General features: G+C 38.6%; 1 protein-coding gene across 2 annotated transcripts in view; it reads left to right on the top strand.

The window, feature by feature from the left end:
* Positions 1-14,138, top strand: part of gstcd (glutathione S-transferase, C-terminal domain containing) — an 89,456-nt gene that overhangs the window by 74,809 nt on the left and 509 nt on the right. For both annotated transcript variants that reach the window (XM_033973248.2, XM_055223861.1), the window contains exon 11: positions 7,292-7,361. In XM_033973248.2, coding sequence (XP_033829139.1) covers positions 7,292-7,361 — 70 coding nt within the window. The remainder of the gene's footprint in view (positions 1-7,291; positions 7,362-14,138) is intronic.

The raw sequence follows: 14,138 nt of genomic DNA, 5'->3' as shown, positions 1-14,138 counted from the left end.
TTTTACTTCCTGGTTGGACGTGGGCAGCAGGTATGACATATGTAGAGCTACGTTACCTAGCAACCATAATGTAAACAAAGGCCAAAGCTTGTCTAAATTACACAATATTTATGATTTAGACTGTATATATGTATAAAAAATCTTTCAGCGAGCAGGGCCGGTCCTCGCTTTCAGGGGGCCCTAAGCAGAATTTGTCTCTGGGCCCCTGGGCAGTGCATGACGACATTATGACCCTGCTCTCATCACCTCGTCCAATTGTTTTTCTACGACCAAAAGCCTGAAATGTTTTAATCTAACTTGTAAAACAGCCATTCAAAAGTACCTCAGTGGACCTCGGGGGAAGTAAACACATAAATAAAACAAATGTAGGCAGCAGATATTTTGCTACTACCGTGGTCCCTCGTTTATCGCGGGGGTTACGTTCTAAAAATAACCCGCGATCGTCGAAATCCGTGAAGTATCAGCTTTATTTTTTACAATTCGTATGTATGTTTTTTGCTGTAAAACCCCTCACCACACACTTTAAACACTTTTCTCACACAGGCATTAACATTTTCTCACATTTCTCTCTTGTTTAATTAATAGTGACTCGCGTGTATTTCACAGTTCCTCTGATCGTCCACTGTAAAGTCGATCAAACGTTTATGTAAATTTGTCTGAGACGCGGCACGGAGGAGACTGATGGACGATGGTCAATTAATTTAACGCTTAACTCAAGATATGAACATGAATATCAGACAAATCAGTCGCCTTCTTTCCTCAAGCTAACTCCCGCTAGCGTTAGCAACAGGTTTGATTGACAGCATTGCTAAGCGCTTGCTCCCTGCTAAACCAGTGATGCGGGCGGGAAGGGGCGTTACCTTCAACATCCTCGCTCCGGATTGGCTCTTTTGTTGCTATGGTAGTCACGGTTGGAATTCCTAATATGCATCTTGGCTTCAAATTTGCCCGTACAACTGCTAGTCTTCATTTGAACGCCAAACGCTGTGGGTAACGTCACACTTCCTTAGTCCACTTCCTTACACAGTTTATGGATTAGACTAATAAAAATAAATGACAACACTTTTATTTAGTGAAATCAATATTTAAACTGTCATAAAAATGTTTTCCTCGTGCGTAAATTGCTCCTGCATTTTGAACAGATGTAAAACATTTTCGAACCCACTCCTACTTCCTGTATTTACCAACTTTTTGTTTTCTCACAAACTTCCACTTAACTGTTATAAAACTATGATAAATATTTACCGCAGGGACTATTCTACCAAACCAAGTAATAATTAGAAAAATATATTAATCTGTCAAATGCACTCTAAGTAAAACTAATTTTCTAAAGCGTTTCTGTTTCTCTGCGTCGAGATGGAACCGGTTTCATTTAATTACAACTCATACAATATTATGATAAAACATGATCTTTTTCTGTAATTTATTTTTGTTCTGTTCTTAATAACTGTGAGTCAGATGCAGTGGGGTCTAAGTTTAAATGTTTATAGGCTCTCGGTTACATTTTTACATGTCTCAACTGGAGAGCGGAGGTGAAAGAGCCTCGTCTCACACTCACTGACAAAACATGGTGCAAATACTGAAAAAGTCTTGTCAAATTAGAGTTTTGTGAAAGAAAAATGTGAGTATTACAGTGATTTTGAGCAGAGATGGGTCAAGTAGCCAAAAATGACAAAAGCAAGACTAAGACGATCGAAAGTGTGACGTTAAATAGAAGTAGAAAGTAGATGTTTGAGCGATTACTTTTTACTTTTTTCGTATGTGTGGAGACTGTACTTGTAATTACAATGCTCTAGAATCTGGTTTATAACTTGAAGCTGATGTCTATTTAAGGAGAAAACATTTAATAATGCACAAAATCTGGTATTTTCAAAGGATAGACCACAAAATGAGCAAAATTTATATCTGAAGAGTGTTCAAATTATTTAATATCGTTAACATGAAGCTGACACTTTGAGTAACCAAAACCTTTATGTACTAAACAAGAGTACTGTTACACAAGTCTTTTTAGAATGTAAACATTTAATTACAAAAGCAATTGATAAGCTATATTAATTAGGTTTGTTCTCTTGTACTCAGTGGTTATAAAAATTTTTAATCACATTGGGGTCTGCGTGTTCGTGAGTTCCACAATTAAACATTTCCAGATCGTTGGGTTGGAAAAGATGGACCAATTCCACCACGTTCACCAGATCTCACACCTCTGGACTTCTTTCTGTGAGGCTATGTTAAAGATATCGTGTTTCGAGTAAAGATACGGGACATTACTGAACTAAAACCAAAGATACAGATGCGATTGCAGCCACTGATGAGGCTCTGCTACAGCGAACATGGCAAAAAAATCCAGTACTTCCAGTCTTGATCTGCTTCGTGCGACTAATGGAGCCCATATAGAGGTGGATTAAATGAGGTAAAACGCTTCGGGAGAACAAGTTTGATTAAGATATCTTATTCACAGCCTTTGCAGTTTTTCTTTTTTTTAATTGTAAAGACATTTTATGAACACTCTGTAAGAATCCAAATGTCTGAAAACTACGGCAAGCACAATTTTAAACACATGAACTTGACTAAATCTAAACAGAATTTCCACCTCTGGCTTTAGTTATTTTTTTTTTAGACTTGGCATATTTGATGGTTTATGTGGGCAAAATATTAATCTTGAAATATATTTAATGAAACCTAATATAGAACAGTAGTGTCCCCAGGCGGTTGCTCCCTGCCGTCCAAATCCCTTATCTGTAAACCCAGGCGCATCCTCGTCGTGGGGCACCCGTGTTGTGATGATGTATAGGTGCTGTCAGTTCACCCCTGGGACCATCACGTGAGGAGTAGCCGCAGGTCCGTCACAGCAGCCTTTAAGAGTGGACTTGTCAAAACAACAGACCACCTTCCAGCTCAGCGCTCTTTGACGTGGATCTTTTTGCCCAGCGGAGCCTTGCACATATAGGATTAGAGATTATTTACAGACCAGTGAGAAAAGGCTTGTTTTTGTTGGTTTTTTTTGTCATGATATGTTACGGCTGGTGCTGGATTAGTGCGGGACAGTCACAGGTTTCTATTTCCACTGGGATGAAGTGACGTAATGGAGCTGAAACTTATTTTAAATGACAAAAAACACAAAGTTAACCCTCTAACCCTGGGGTGGGCAAACTTTTTGAGACACGGGCCACGACGGGTTCTAAAATTTGACAGAGGGGCCGGGCCAATATATATATGTTTATTTTACATTAGAGATTTGGCCTGTAACATGTAGCAAAGCCTGAATATACAAGGCTCATTGTACAAATTGTTTTCCAAATGGATTCTTTTTAAAACTCATCTTCAGAGAAAGGTATGCTAGCTTTTGCTAATTTGAATGCCAGCAAAAAACGTTGGTACTTTGATTGGACTTCAATGAAATCACTATCCACCTTTTTTTTTCTTTAATAAGTTCATTTTTGCAGAAGGGCTGATCAGAGAATAAGAGAGTAATACAAGGCTTGCCCACCCCTGCTCTAACCCTAATGCTAACTTCATTATTGGTGTTTTAAATCAATAATGGTCCAATTATATAGAATAAATTAATGTATTTCAGAGCATAATTACCAAATAAGAGGTATTGCTTGAAAATTATCATTGTGGTCATGATATTTGAAAGTCCAGGTGGCTATAAATCACTTTTTTTATTTAAAGAAGACATATTTCCCTTGTGTTTGCTATATAGTTATTATTTACGACACCCGTGGATTGTTATGTTATAATTTGCACATTTGAAATCGCAGCATTCATTTAAAATCCTTGATAAAAGACACAAATCTGCTGACGTCAGTGTTAAAAATGCCCAATGACGGCTGAATGTCGTCACAACAGAGAGACGGGAAGTTGTCGACACCTCCTATGGATGTCTGCAGATTATTCTAGCAAACAACGAAACAGCTGAGTTGTTTTTTTTATTTTTTTTTACATTTGTGCCAAAATAACTACACGACGCTGCCAAATCCTACGCGTATCACCGATTTAAGACAACAAAATTGGCGCGTGAAGTAAGTACATAACAGTGGGCGTGTGCTGGTGGCGGTGAAAATGGGGGTCGATCTGCAACATGGCATCTGAAAATAAGAGATTAAACATTTCTCAAACTTGCACAGATCACTCCAGATACAAATTTGAGGGTTTAAACGAGACAAAAGTTGTGAAAAGTCGTATTTTGCGTAATACGTTTGCTTTAATTTGCCTGAAAGACTGAGGAACATCACGCAGAAAGAAAAGAACATGATGAACACAGTTTTTTTTGTGTTATAACCTAAAACTCTTAATAATCTTGGCAGAGTGGTTCATGTTTCTGCCAAACACTACACCATTTTCTTACAAACACCACTGTTGCGGAAAAAAAAGAAACACTTTGCTGGACTGTAGTTACTAAAAACATTTCCTACATTTCACTTATTCGTAAAATTCATAAAAAACGACTGACCAAACTGCTTTTTTTTATGCAATGCCACTCAAAATAAAGAACGCTTAAACTTGTTTTCCTCGTTGGCTGACTGTAACGTCTTACGCTTGGAACAAAACGCCTATAAAAAGGATTGACTGCTGTTGTATGCTTTCCCCAGAGATGGGCTGCTAAACACGCACAGTTGGACAAAATCCACACTGTTTAAACCAGCGCACTTTCTCTTCCACATAAATATGAGCTCTAAATCTTGCCCGTTCTGCCCTATACTTTTGTTTACTGTTCGACTCTATACCCAGAACCCCACTGTGTTCACGCCAGCGGGAGAAATAAGAGCGGCAATACATTGTTTTTAGGAGTCCGCGGTTGTCCATTGAGCACAACTGCAGTTAAACCCGGCGACAGCTATTGAAGAATGGTTTACCGGCGGAATAGCGGTCTAATGGTGTGAGATATTGGCGGTCAGGGCTAGCTTAAAAGCACCTGCTCCCTCGGCCTTGCTAGCATCCGGCGTCAAATCGGAGCGGAGTGAGCAATGGAATCAATTAAACTGAATCGCAGTTTGGAGATGACTAAACGCTCTCCGGAGTCGCTCGCTACGTGAACCGAAAACAGGGTGAAGGCAGGACAGAAGAGGCCTGTCCGACCGCGGGGAAAATGGATGGGGTAGAGCGGACGGCTTTTGTGCTAATGTTTACACGTAGTCACATTTCCCCCGTGCAGGTGGAAGTCTGTTTTTCTAAATAGTATTCCTGTGTTGAAGTTACAGTATGATAAACGTCAGCCGTGGGAGACCGTCTCGCACGCTTCAATGACAGGAGAGTCAATAAACCCTAACGTGAATAATGGCGATATTTACACAGGATTTGTTGCTGATTAGTCGCCAGCGGCAACAGAAACTCAAAAAGAAAAGGTGGTGATGGAGCAGAAGGACCCGATGTAGAAGATGTTTGCTGAAGATTTAGGATTTCTAAATATAGAAAGAAAGCAACAGGTATGAAGTAGTGGTAAAAGTATGTGTCTAAACTTCTCGGGTTACAGAATATATACGTGAGAACAGTGTGGAAAAGCACCAACATGCACCTTTTTAGCCAGAAACTAAACTAAACTAAACTAAACTAAAATAAAAGGATGTTTTTTAAAGATGCATACTACTCTGTAAGGGCTTGCATCTCCACAATCCTGACTCATATTTGAGCTGAAGGCGGGGCCCCTGCTTGTCTCCGTGGAAATGTTTTTTGTTTGACAATCATATAAAATGTATCTGTCTCGATGGATAATGTTCTTAAGTATGGCTTTATCTTTTATTTCTATGGAATCATGTCAGAAAGTTAAGTTTAAGTAATGTAAATGTGTTGGTTCAGTTGAAACACGGGCAACTCTTTGACGACATAAACATTATAACACAATTGAACTGGGTTTGTGAAGTGAAACTGTTTTTTTTATGTTATTAATTCACTTGTGCCTGCTCAGTGTTTTCCATAGATTTCGTTAAAACTATGATAGTACAAATAATTTTAATTTTTTGTAGCTGACGGTGATATGTCAGTTTATTTGTTTCCCGACATTGAAAATTATTGTTCTATATTTGTGTCAAACATTGCTGTCTTTATTTTATTGATTTTATATATCTTTTATTTGTAAAAGAAGTTACCGTTGTGAGTCACGTGAGCGCATGTTTGCCCCAGAAGTTATAAAAAAAAAAAAGAGAAAGAGAGAGTATAGTAGCTGCGAAAAGTGTAAAAAGAGGAGCAAAAATGCGAAAAGTGCTAAGAAAGATATCAGACTTAACTAGCGCTGGTCATGATGCAGAACACGGTGAAAATTGTTTGTTTTTTGTGTTTATTTAAAAAGTTTATATGTACTAGAGTTAATTTTCTGTATTTGTCTTTTAGTTTCACAGCGTTCACAGTTTGAAGGTGAAAAGAAATTAAACAATGGCACATGAACATCAGCGAGAAGTGTGAAGTCTTTTTTTTTTTTTTTTTAAGAAGAAACCAGGATAGCTACAGTTTTAATTATTTTATGTGTTTCTATTTGTGGAGTGTAAATATCACTTACTGTATCTAATCTTTAACCATTCATTTTTGACCAGTGTTGTCTCTTTTATCATAGTTTATCATAATAAAACGAGTAACAAAGACTCATTTTGTTACGCCAGTATAGTCCAGTTTATTTTAGACTCTGGGGAGGGCACCATATTCTCCTGTATTAATGGAAAACACTGACTATTACAGTTCACATCGGACGTTCTACTTTAACGAATACAGTAAATCAACTTGAATCATGATTAGTATTTCCTTGGGTACAACGAAAAGCAGTGCTATAACTCATTATCCCACTTACATTGTTATTCCCATGCTATTATCATGCTGCAAAAATGTGTGCAACCAAAACTTAATTGCATTATTTTTCCGAACAATTTAGACTTTTTGCGTGTAATAACATCCGTCGACGGTTGGTAAAGTCTTCTGATCTGACGGTCGGTGCCTTGAATCCCACTTTCAGCGTAAACATCTTTGGTAAAACGATCAGATCCACTGTCCCACTTCCTGTGTCCTTGAGCAAGACACGTAAGACATGTTGAAAGTACCTGTTGACACTTTAACAATGTCTCCTTGCTTCCAGTTTAACATTTAAGCTAACATGGGCCAAACTTTTAAAATGCCAAATAAAAAGTTGAAGATTTTAACTTCCACCAACATCCTGCAGCAAAGCTATTCATTTATGTGCAGCCTAAAACCAAACGCTGTGTTTTCGGAGATCAGTCTATATCAATGTTTTCTTTCTCTTATGGGAAAGTGTTTGCACTGTTTCCATCCCCGTGTTTTAAGCGGCTTTGTGCTCTGTTTGTTTCAGGAACACATGATCCTGTGCCGCTTCGCAGACCAAACTGCAGTGCAGCTCCCCCCAGAGAGACGCCTCATAGGTAATTCTCCCAATACAATACGTCTAAAAATCATTCCCTTATTATAATCAGATGTTGCCTGGAGGTTTGGGCTTTTCTTTTCAGATTTCCTCACATGGGATTGACAATAGCTTAAGCAGCAGATTTCCAACTTCTTCCAACAAGATCCTGTTCAGAAGAGTTGGAAAAGCATTTTGAACTGCTGCCAAAGTTTTTAAAAAAGCCGAAAATCAACCGTAATTGGCCACTTCTGTACATTTCCTATATAATTTCAGCCATTGTCGAGGTTCACAGTAGTAGAGTGATTAGCCCCAATGCCTCAAAGATGTTGAATTATTACTTCTTACCTACGAATGAGGTGAATGCTGCAGACTGAGTGGTCCTGGCTACAGCCGAACGTCGACTATTTCTGACTTTGATTAGACTTGAAATGTATTATTTAAAATCAAGACTCAGTTCTCGCGGTGAACAGTTTATAGAAATATCACATGCATTTCTTATTTGTTTAGGTTTTAGAAGAATATATCTACATAGAAACAGGTCTGTCGTGATGGAACAGTGTTTTTTGGGTTTTTTATCATGTGTTTTATCATTTTCTTTGCACTACTGGGAATTTTGTGGTTATTTTAACACTGTATTATAAGATTCGAGCTGTAGAAGTTTGAATAAATAACTTCTATGACTCATTATAGACACAAAAAGTAGTTAAGTGTTGCATTTTGTTATTTATTTACTTACTACAGCTCATATTTTTTAACAATATTGTAGATTTAGAATAGTTTTTGTGGTTTAAATCTGCTCTTGGGTTATTGCGTCAGTGGCGTAAATTAGTTTTAATAGTATCGTTTATCTTCTATATTTACTTATCGCACTTCAAAATGTGTTATCGGGCTACATGGAAAGAGGATATTAAGCCATTGAAACTTACAGTATTTGCGATTTGGTGATTCTGACCATTAAAATTGCTATTTTTAACATTTTGATTAATCTAACAGCTGTGAATTGTCATAGTCTGTAGTGGGGACTTGGTTGGTTACTGGAAATTGTTGTACTTCGTGTAATCCCTCAGTCGTCCAGGTATTATCCATAGTAAAAACAAAATTCAAATCTGTCAGCTGGACCAAAAGTTGTACGAGTAAAGACATTTCGTTGCTCATCATTTTCTTTTGTCTACTGAGTGTTAAGAGTTCGAAAAAAAACAGTTGACCAGGGAATGAGATTTCGCCCATGTCAGTTTTAAACGTTCTGTCCAAGCCTCTTCCATTTTATTGTGTATTTCCCAAAGACACAAACTCGTCAAACATTGTCGTTTTTCAAAGAATAGACTATAAAACACTGTACGTCGACAGGCTAACAGGTGCACTCGATTCTTAACGCTGACAGTAACAAGACGAATCCTGACATTGCTTCTCTGATTTCCCATGTCATTTAAAAAACATCTGGACTTCGGACATGCCTGGGAACCGTCTTGCGTTTCTATCTACAGTTTGAGCCCGAGCATCTGGAGACAACAGCTGAGGGAGCGTGGGCGAATACAGCGGGGAGATCCGTGTTCACCCTGATCGCTGCGGATATTTTTTTATCAAAGCGCCGTGTGAAGGTGGCTAACGTTCGCGTTCGCTTTCTCCCCGATGCCTCTTCAACCGTGAGGCCTTTAAAACGTACCTGACATCGCCTGTCACCGCGGCTTCTGCTCCGGATCAGTTAACATATCCCTCCGCCGTATTTGATCACCTGTCTCCCAAGACCGCCTGCCTTCTTGTGTGCGCAACGTTAACGGCGGACGATATAGCGCTGTTTACCTCGGCTGTCACCTGCTGCCACGCGGCTAAACTGCGGAATACATTTGAAGTCGGCGTTCAAAGGATACGCTAAGAGACAAGTAAACAGTGAGGGGAGGACTTGAGAGCACTTGTTAATGCGAAGGATCACGGTATTAAAAGAGCAGATGAATTAAAATAAAGCTTACGACGCTACCCGCGAGCTACATAGGCTTTCAACACGACACAGGTTAAAACGGTTTGAAACTTTGAAGCCTCCCTCACAGTGTGATGGGACCAGATCAGAGGAACATTGATCTGCAGGGTTTGGAAAATCCTAATGAGGCCCGGCACAAATGTGGAGAATCAGTGCCTGGGTTTTAAATTGAGCGTGTTTACATTCAGGGCAGACCCGGGCCAAGCTCACGGCTGGTTTAAGTCGTCACCGGCGTTTTGGATTTGGTTTGACCTTATGGAGAAGAGCAGGATGAGTTGTTTCCATGTTCATAGATACGGTGCATTACGGCATTTAATTCTCTTTTAGACATGCTTTGGATTAGCATTTTACATTTATTATTTTCAGATTTTACAGTTATGTTTACATTTGGAAAACACACTACATGAAACTGCACGTCCGTTTCCAAAGAGGCATCTAGGTGTTAAAACAAATTAAGCCACTAGGCCACGGAAATGTGGGAATTTGACGGCAGAACAACAAGTCTAGTGAAGAAGTTTGGATTTTTACCTGCGATGTAACAATTTGGGCAAAAAAGTAAATTGAGTATCTGTGTTCAGAGAAGAAAACTTTGGATTAATGGATTAAACCCGTTATTACTGTTGGAGGACTGGGTGAAGACGCCTCAATAATAAAAATCCAAGCCTCATTTACGATTAGACATGACATGAATCTCTCTTCTGATTTGAACTTGTTTAATTGCCCGGATCTAATTCAAGTGAGTTTTGTATTTATTAGTAAGGCGGACTCAATTACCCCAATGCAAAATTAGAGAGTCCCTGCTTCAAGTGGAGTTTAAGTATTTCAGGGTCTTGTTTGCAAGTGAGGGAAGGATAGAGCGTGAGATTGACAGGCGGATCGGTGCAGTGCTGTAGTCGATGTATCGGACAGTATCTGGTAAAGAAAGAGCTGAATTCGAAGGCAAAGGTCTTGATTTACTGGTCAATCTATGGTCCTAGCCTCACCTATGGCTTTGGGGAATGACCGAAAGGACAAAATCGCGGATACAAGCAGTCGAAAAGAGTTTCCTCCGCAGGGTGCTCCCTTAGAGACGGGGTGAAGAGCTCAGGGAGGACGTTGGAGTAGAGACGCCGCTCCTCCACGTCAAGAGGAGCCAGCTGAGGCGTTGTCTGTTCCGGGTGCCTCCTGGACGCCTTCTTGGGGAGGCGCTCCGAGCATGATCCAGCGGGAGGAGACACTGAAGAAGACCCAAGACATGCTGGAGAGATGAGGGATCTTCTGGCCCGTGAACGCCTTGGAGGAGCTGGAGGAAGTGCCTGCCTCGAGGAAAGTCTGAGAATCCCTGCTTAGACGGCTGCTCCAACGATCCGGCCTTGGAAAAGTGGAAGAAAAGTGGAAGAAAATGGATAAATGGATGGATAGTATATGAGCATATGGATATATCAGGCATATTCCATTGTAGATGTGTTCTTATGGTGTCCTATGGTTTGTCCAACACGTTCTTAAATTAAAAAAACCTCCATGTGTGGTTTACAGAATATGCAGGCATGTGTGTGATTATTATTAAAACAGTGGGTGGATAAACTTTTCTCAGCAGTCCTCTTTGCACAGAGCAGCACAGGTGATAATTGCATAACTCCGCTGTTCCCCCAGAGACCATGTGAATCATCTGAGCTGGGCTTAGATAAAACTGCAGCCATTATCAGCCATAATGACACCTTTAGTCCATCTTTACATCCATTTTCTATAAGCTCCACTCACTGCAGGGACCGCTGCTCCCTGAAGATCCAGCATTATGGTGTTGGGACGATGGCTATATAGAAGAATGCGTTTTACTGCCTCCCATAAAGTGCTTTCTGCGTATTCACACACTCAGCGAAATGTTTCTTTCTAAGCCGTAATCAAAATTCACTGGTCTTTGCTACTTTGATGTACTATGTCAAATGTTTCAGTGAATGATAATAACAGTGTGTTTACATCTGGAGCTGCAACCCGTGATTATTTTAGCAGTTGACTTGTTGTTAGGATATATTTTTCAAACGGTAAACTGCTCAAACGATTATTTCTCTTGTACATTACGATTTAACACTTTTAAAGGCCCTGCACCCGAGCCAAATGTGTCTTAACAATTGACTGTAAATATAAATGGACAAAGCTAACGTACTAGCCACCACGTTTCAAATGGAAAGTGCTCACGGGCTGCGCTTCCGGCTCCATCGACTCTGGCTCCAATTCACTTTACATTGAAAAACTGTCACCCCTCCGTTTGTAACTGCAGCCCTGAGCCTCGTCATTTTGGTCTTAAAAAGTTCGTATTAATCCGCTCTTTATGATCCTGGTGCTTTTATTTAACAATTTGACGCCTTTTCTTCGTGGTCGCTTCAAAATATGTCCACTAGGGGCCGTCTGCATTTAACTTTAAAGCGTTTTAGTGTCAAATAATCAGGAAGTGACCGTGCTTTACCGTGATGCCGAAACATTCCACCACCGAATGATTTAAATTGAAATAATTCTGTTTTTCAGATTTTTAAGAGCAACGTCATACATACAAATTTATTTATTATTTATCTATAAAATTTTCTCTTTTTTCCGTTTTTTTTTTTTACATTTAGATTTAATAATTCCTCTTTCTTTGTTATAAAAAGACCTTTGACACATGTTCAGTCCAGTTAATGATTACTATGGTGAAAATATGGATAAACATGGATAAGAATACTTTTTAATAGTGAATTATTATTATTATTATTCACATTAAACTTTGCAGCTCTACTTACATCAACAGTTCATATCAATACAATGAACATTTTGTGCTAAGTAATTCCGTGACTTTTTGTTCCGGGACTAAATCATTTCAGACAAGGCCGGTAAAAGCAATAAAGGGCTTCTATTGTGCAAAATGTAATGTGTTCAACCTTGGCAAATTGAAAAAGAACAAAAAAAATGCTTCTATATGGTACAGTCGTTTAAGGGACATCAGATAAATTATAAATAAACAAGAATACCAGTTTTAGTCTAATTTCACACCTTGAAAAACAAAGAAAATAGGCAAACTAATGTATTTGTGTAGCACAGTTTGACGTAGGCAGTCGAGCGTTTGTCCACTGATCTGAAGGTCGCCGGTTTGAATCCTTTTGTCGCTTTTATAGATGAATATTGTTGTTGTTGTGACGCTTAACCTGCCTTGCCCACAGTGTCGGCTTTAAATACTTGAAAAAGTCCTATATAAAAACATAACCATTTACAATTGGTACACAAAGTAATTCAAACTGCTTTACAGACTAAGAAAGACATTACAGTCGCAATACAACCCAATGAAAACATAAATAATCACCATAAAATTAACATTAAATGAGAAAAGGGCTGAGTAAAAGCCTTTTCAGTCACTCGCACGGCTAAACAGAACCGTTTTGAATTGACTTAAGTCTTTATTTATTCATCCACAAAGGAAATTACTTGGACACAATAGCTCACACATTATAATAAAGTAACAGCAAGAGGAAAGAGCGAAAAACAAATGATTTAAATGGCAAAAATGGCAAATAAAATGACTCAAATAGCACTGAAATATACCGGAATAAGGCGTTTTGACACTTGACTATAGATAGATTTATGGACGCACCTTTTCACGATAATAACGGTAATAATTTAGTTTAGAAACCACATTTTAAAGGCGAAATAATATTAATAAGCTTCCGAAGTAGTTAGATCTTGGATAGTGTTTATAAATGTTTATTCTGTATGACTTTATTAACAACTATTCATCCATCAGCTCATTCTTTTCATTAATATTCTCTCCATAAAAATCGTTTTCATCTCTTTTGTCCACGTCAGGCCCCTCCCCTGTGTGTTACCGTGGAGCTCCTCTCCCTTAATAAAAATGCTGAATTGATAGACCCACAGCAGATTTTCTAAACTATGAATATTTATTAATCTTTTATCTCAATAGCGAGGCGATTTGTAGTTGTTTTTTTTCTTTTGGTCTTCCTTTTTTCGTTCCTTTCAAAATCCAAAGTTATTCTTCGTTTCTCTTGGCCATCCTAATTATTCACCGGAATGAGTTTTCTTTTAAGTGTTTTTCGCAACTTTTGGAGGCCGTCACAGTCATGTTAGCGACAGCAGTAGACGGTAGCTTAGTTGGTTGAGCATTTGGCCATTGATCTGAAGGTTGACGGTTCAAATCCCTCATTGGTCAAGCGACGAAATCCACTGACCCACAATTTGGCGGTGCAATTCCACTAGTGTATGAATGTGTGTGTGATTCCTCGACGTAAAGCGCTTTGACGGCTTTGAAGATGCAAAAATATGACCATTTATCACTTCCTGATTCTCGGAGGATAAATAAAACATCTATAATTTGATGCAAACAGTACACAGCAGTCTTATTTTGGCCCAATGAGCTGCTTTTTAATTTTCTGATGATTATTTGTGATTATTTCTGTTTAGATTTGTGTGATTTTAATGTTTTTCTTATTTTGTGAATTACTTTGTGTACGAATTGCGCTAGACAAATAAACTTGCCTTTTACAATATACTAATATAGTATTGATGAGCAAAATGTGTAAGTCGCACTGGAGTATAAGTCGCACCAGCCAAAAAATACATAATAATGAAGAAAAAACTCATATATTTCACATATAAATTGCATCTGAGTTTAAGTCGCACCCCTGGCCAAACTAAAAGAATAAAATAGTGTGACTTATATTCCAGAAAATACGATACATGAAAAAAATGTGATGCTATTAACTTAAAATGTAGGATATTAGTGTTTTCTAAACCCCAGCTAACGCCTGTATAACCACTAACGAACATACCAACTATCACTTGTAGATTAACATGTCATCA

This window comes from Periophthalmus magnuspinnatus, chromosome 1 (assembly GCF_009829125.3).
Source record: "Periophthalmus magnuspinnatus isolate fPerMag1 chromosome 1, fPerMag1.2.pri, whole genome shotgun sequence".
In the NCBI taxonomy this organism is placed as follows: domain Eukaryota; kingdom Metazoa; phylum Chordata; class Actinopteri; order Gobiiformes; family Gobiidae; genus Periophthalmus; species Periophthalmus magnuspinnatus.
This window is presented reverse-complemented; position numbering and strand designations above follow the sequence as displayed.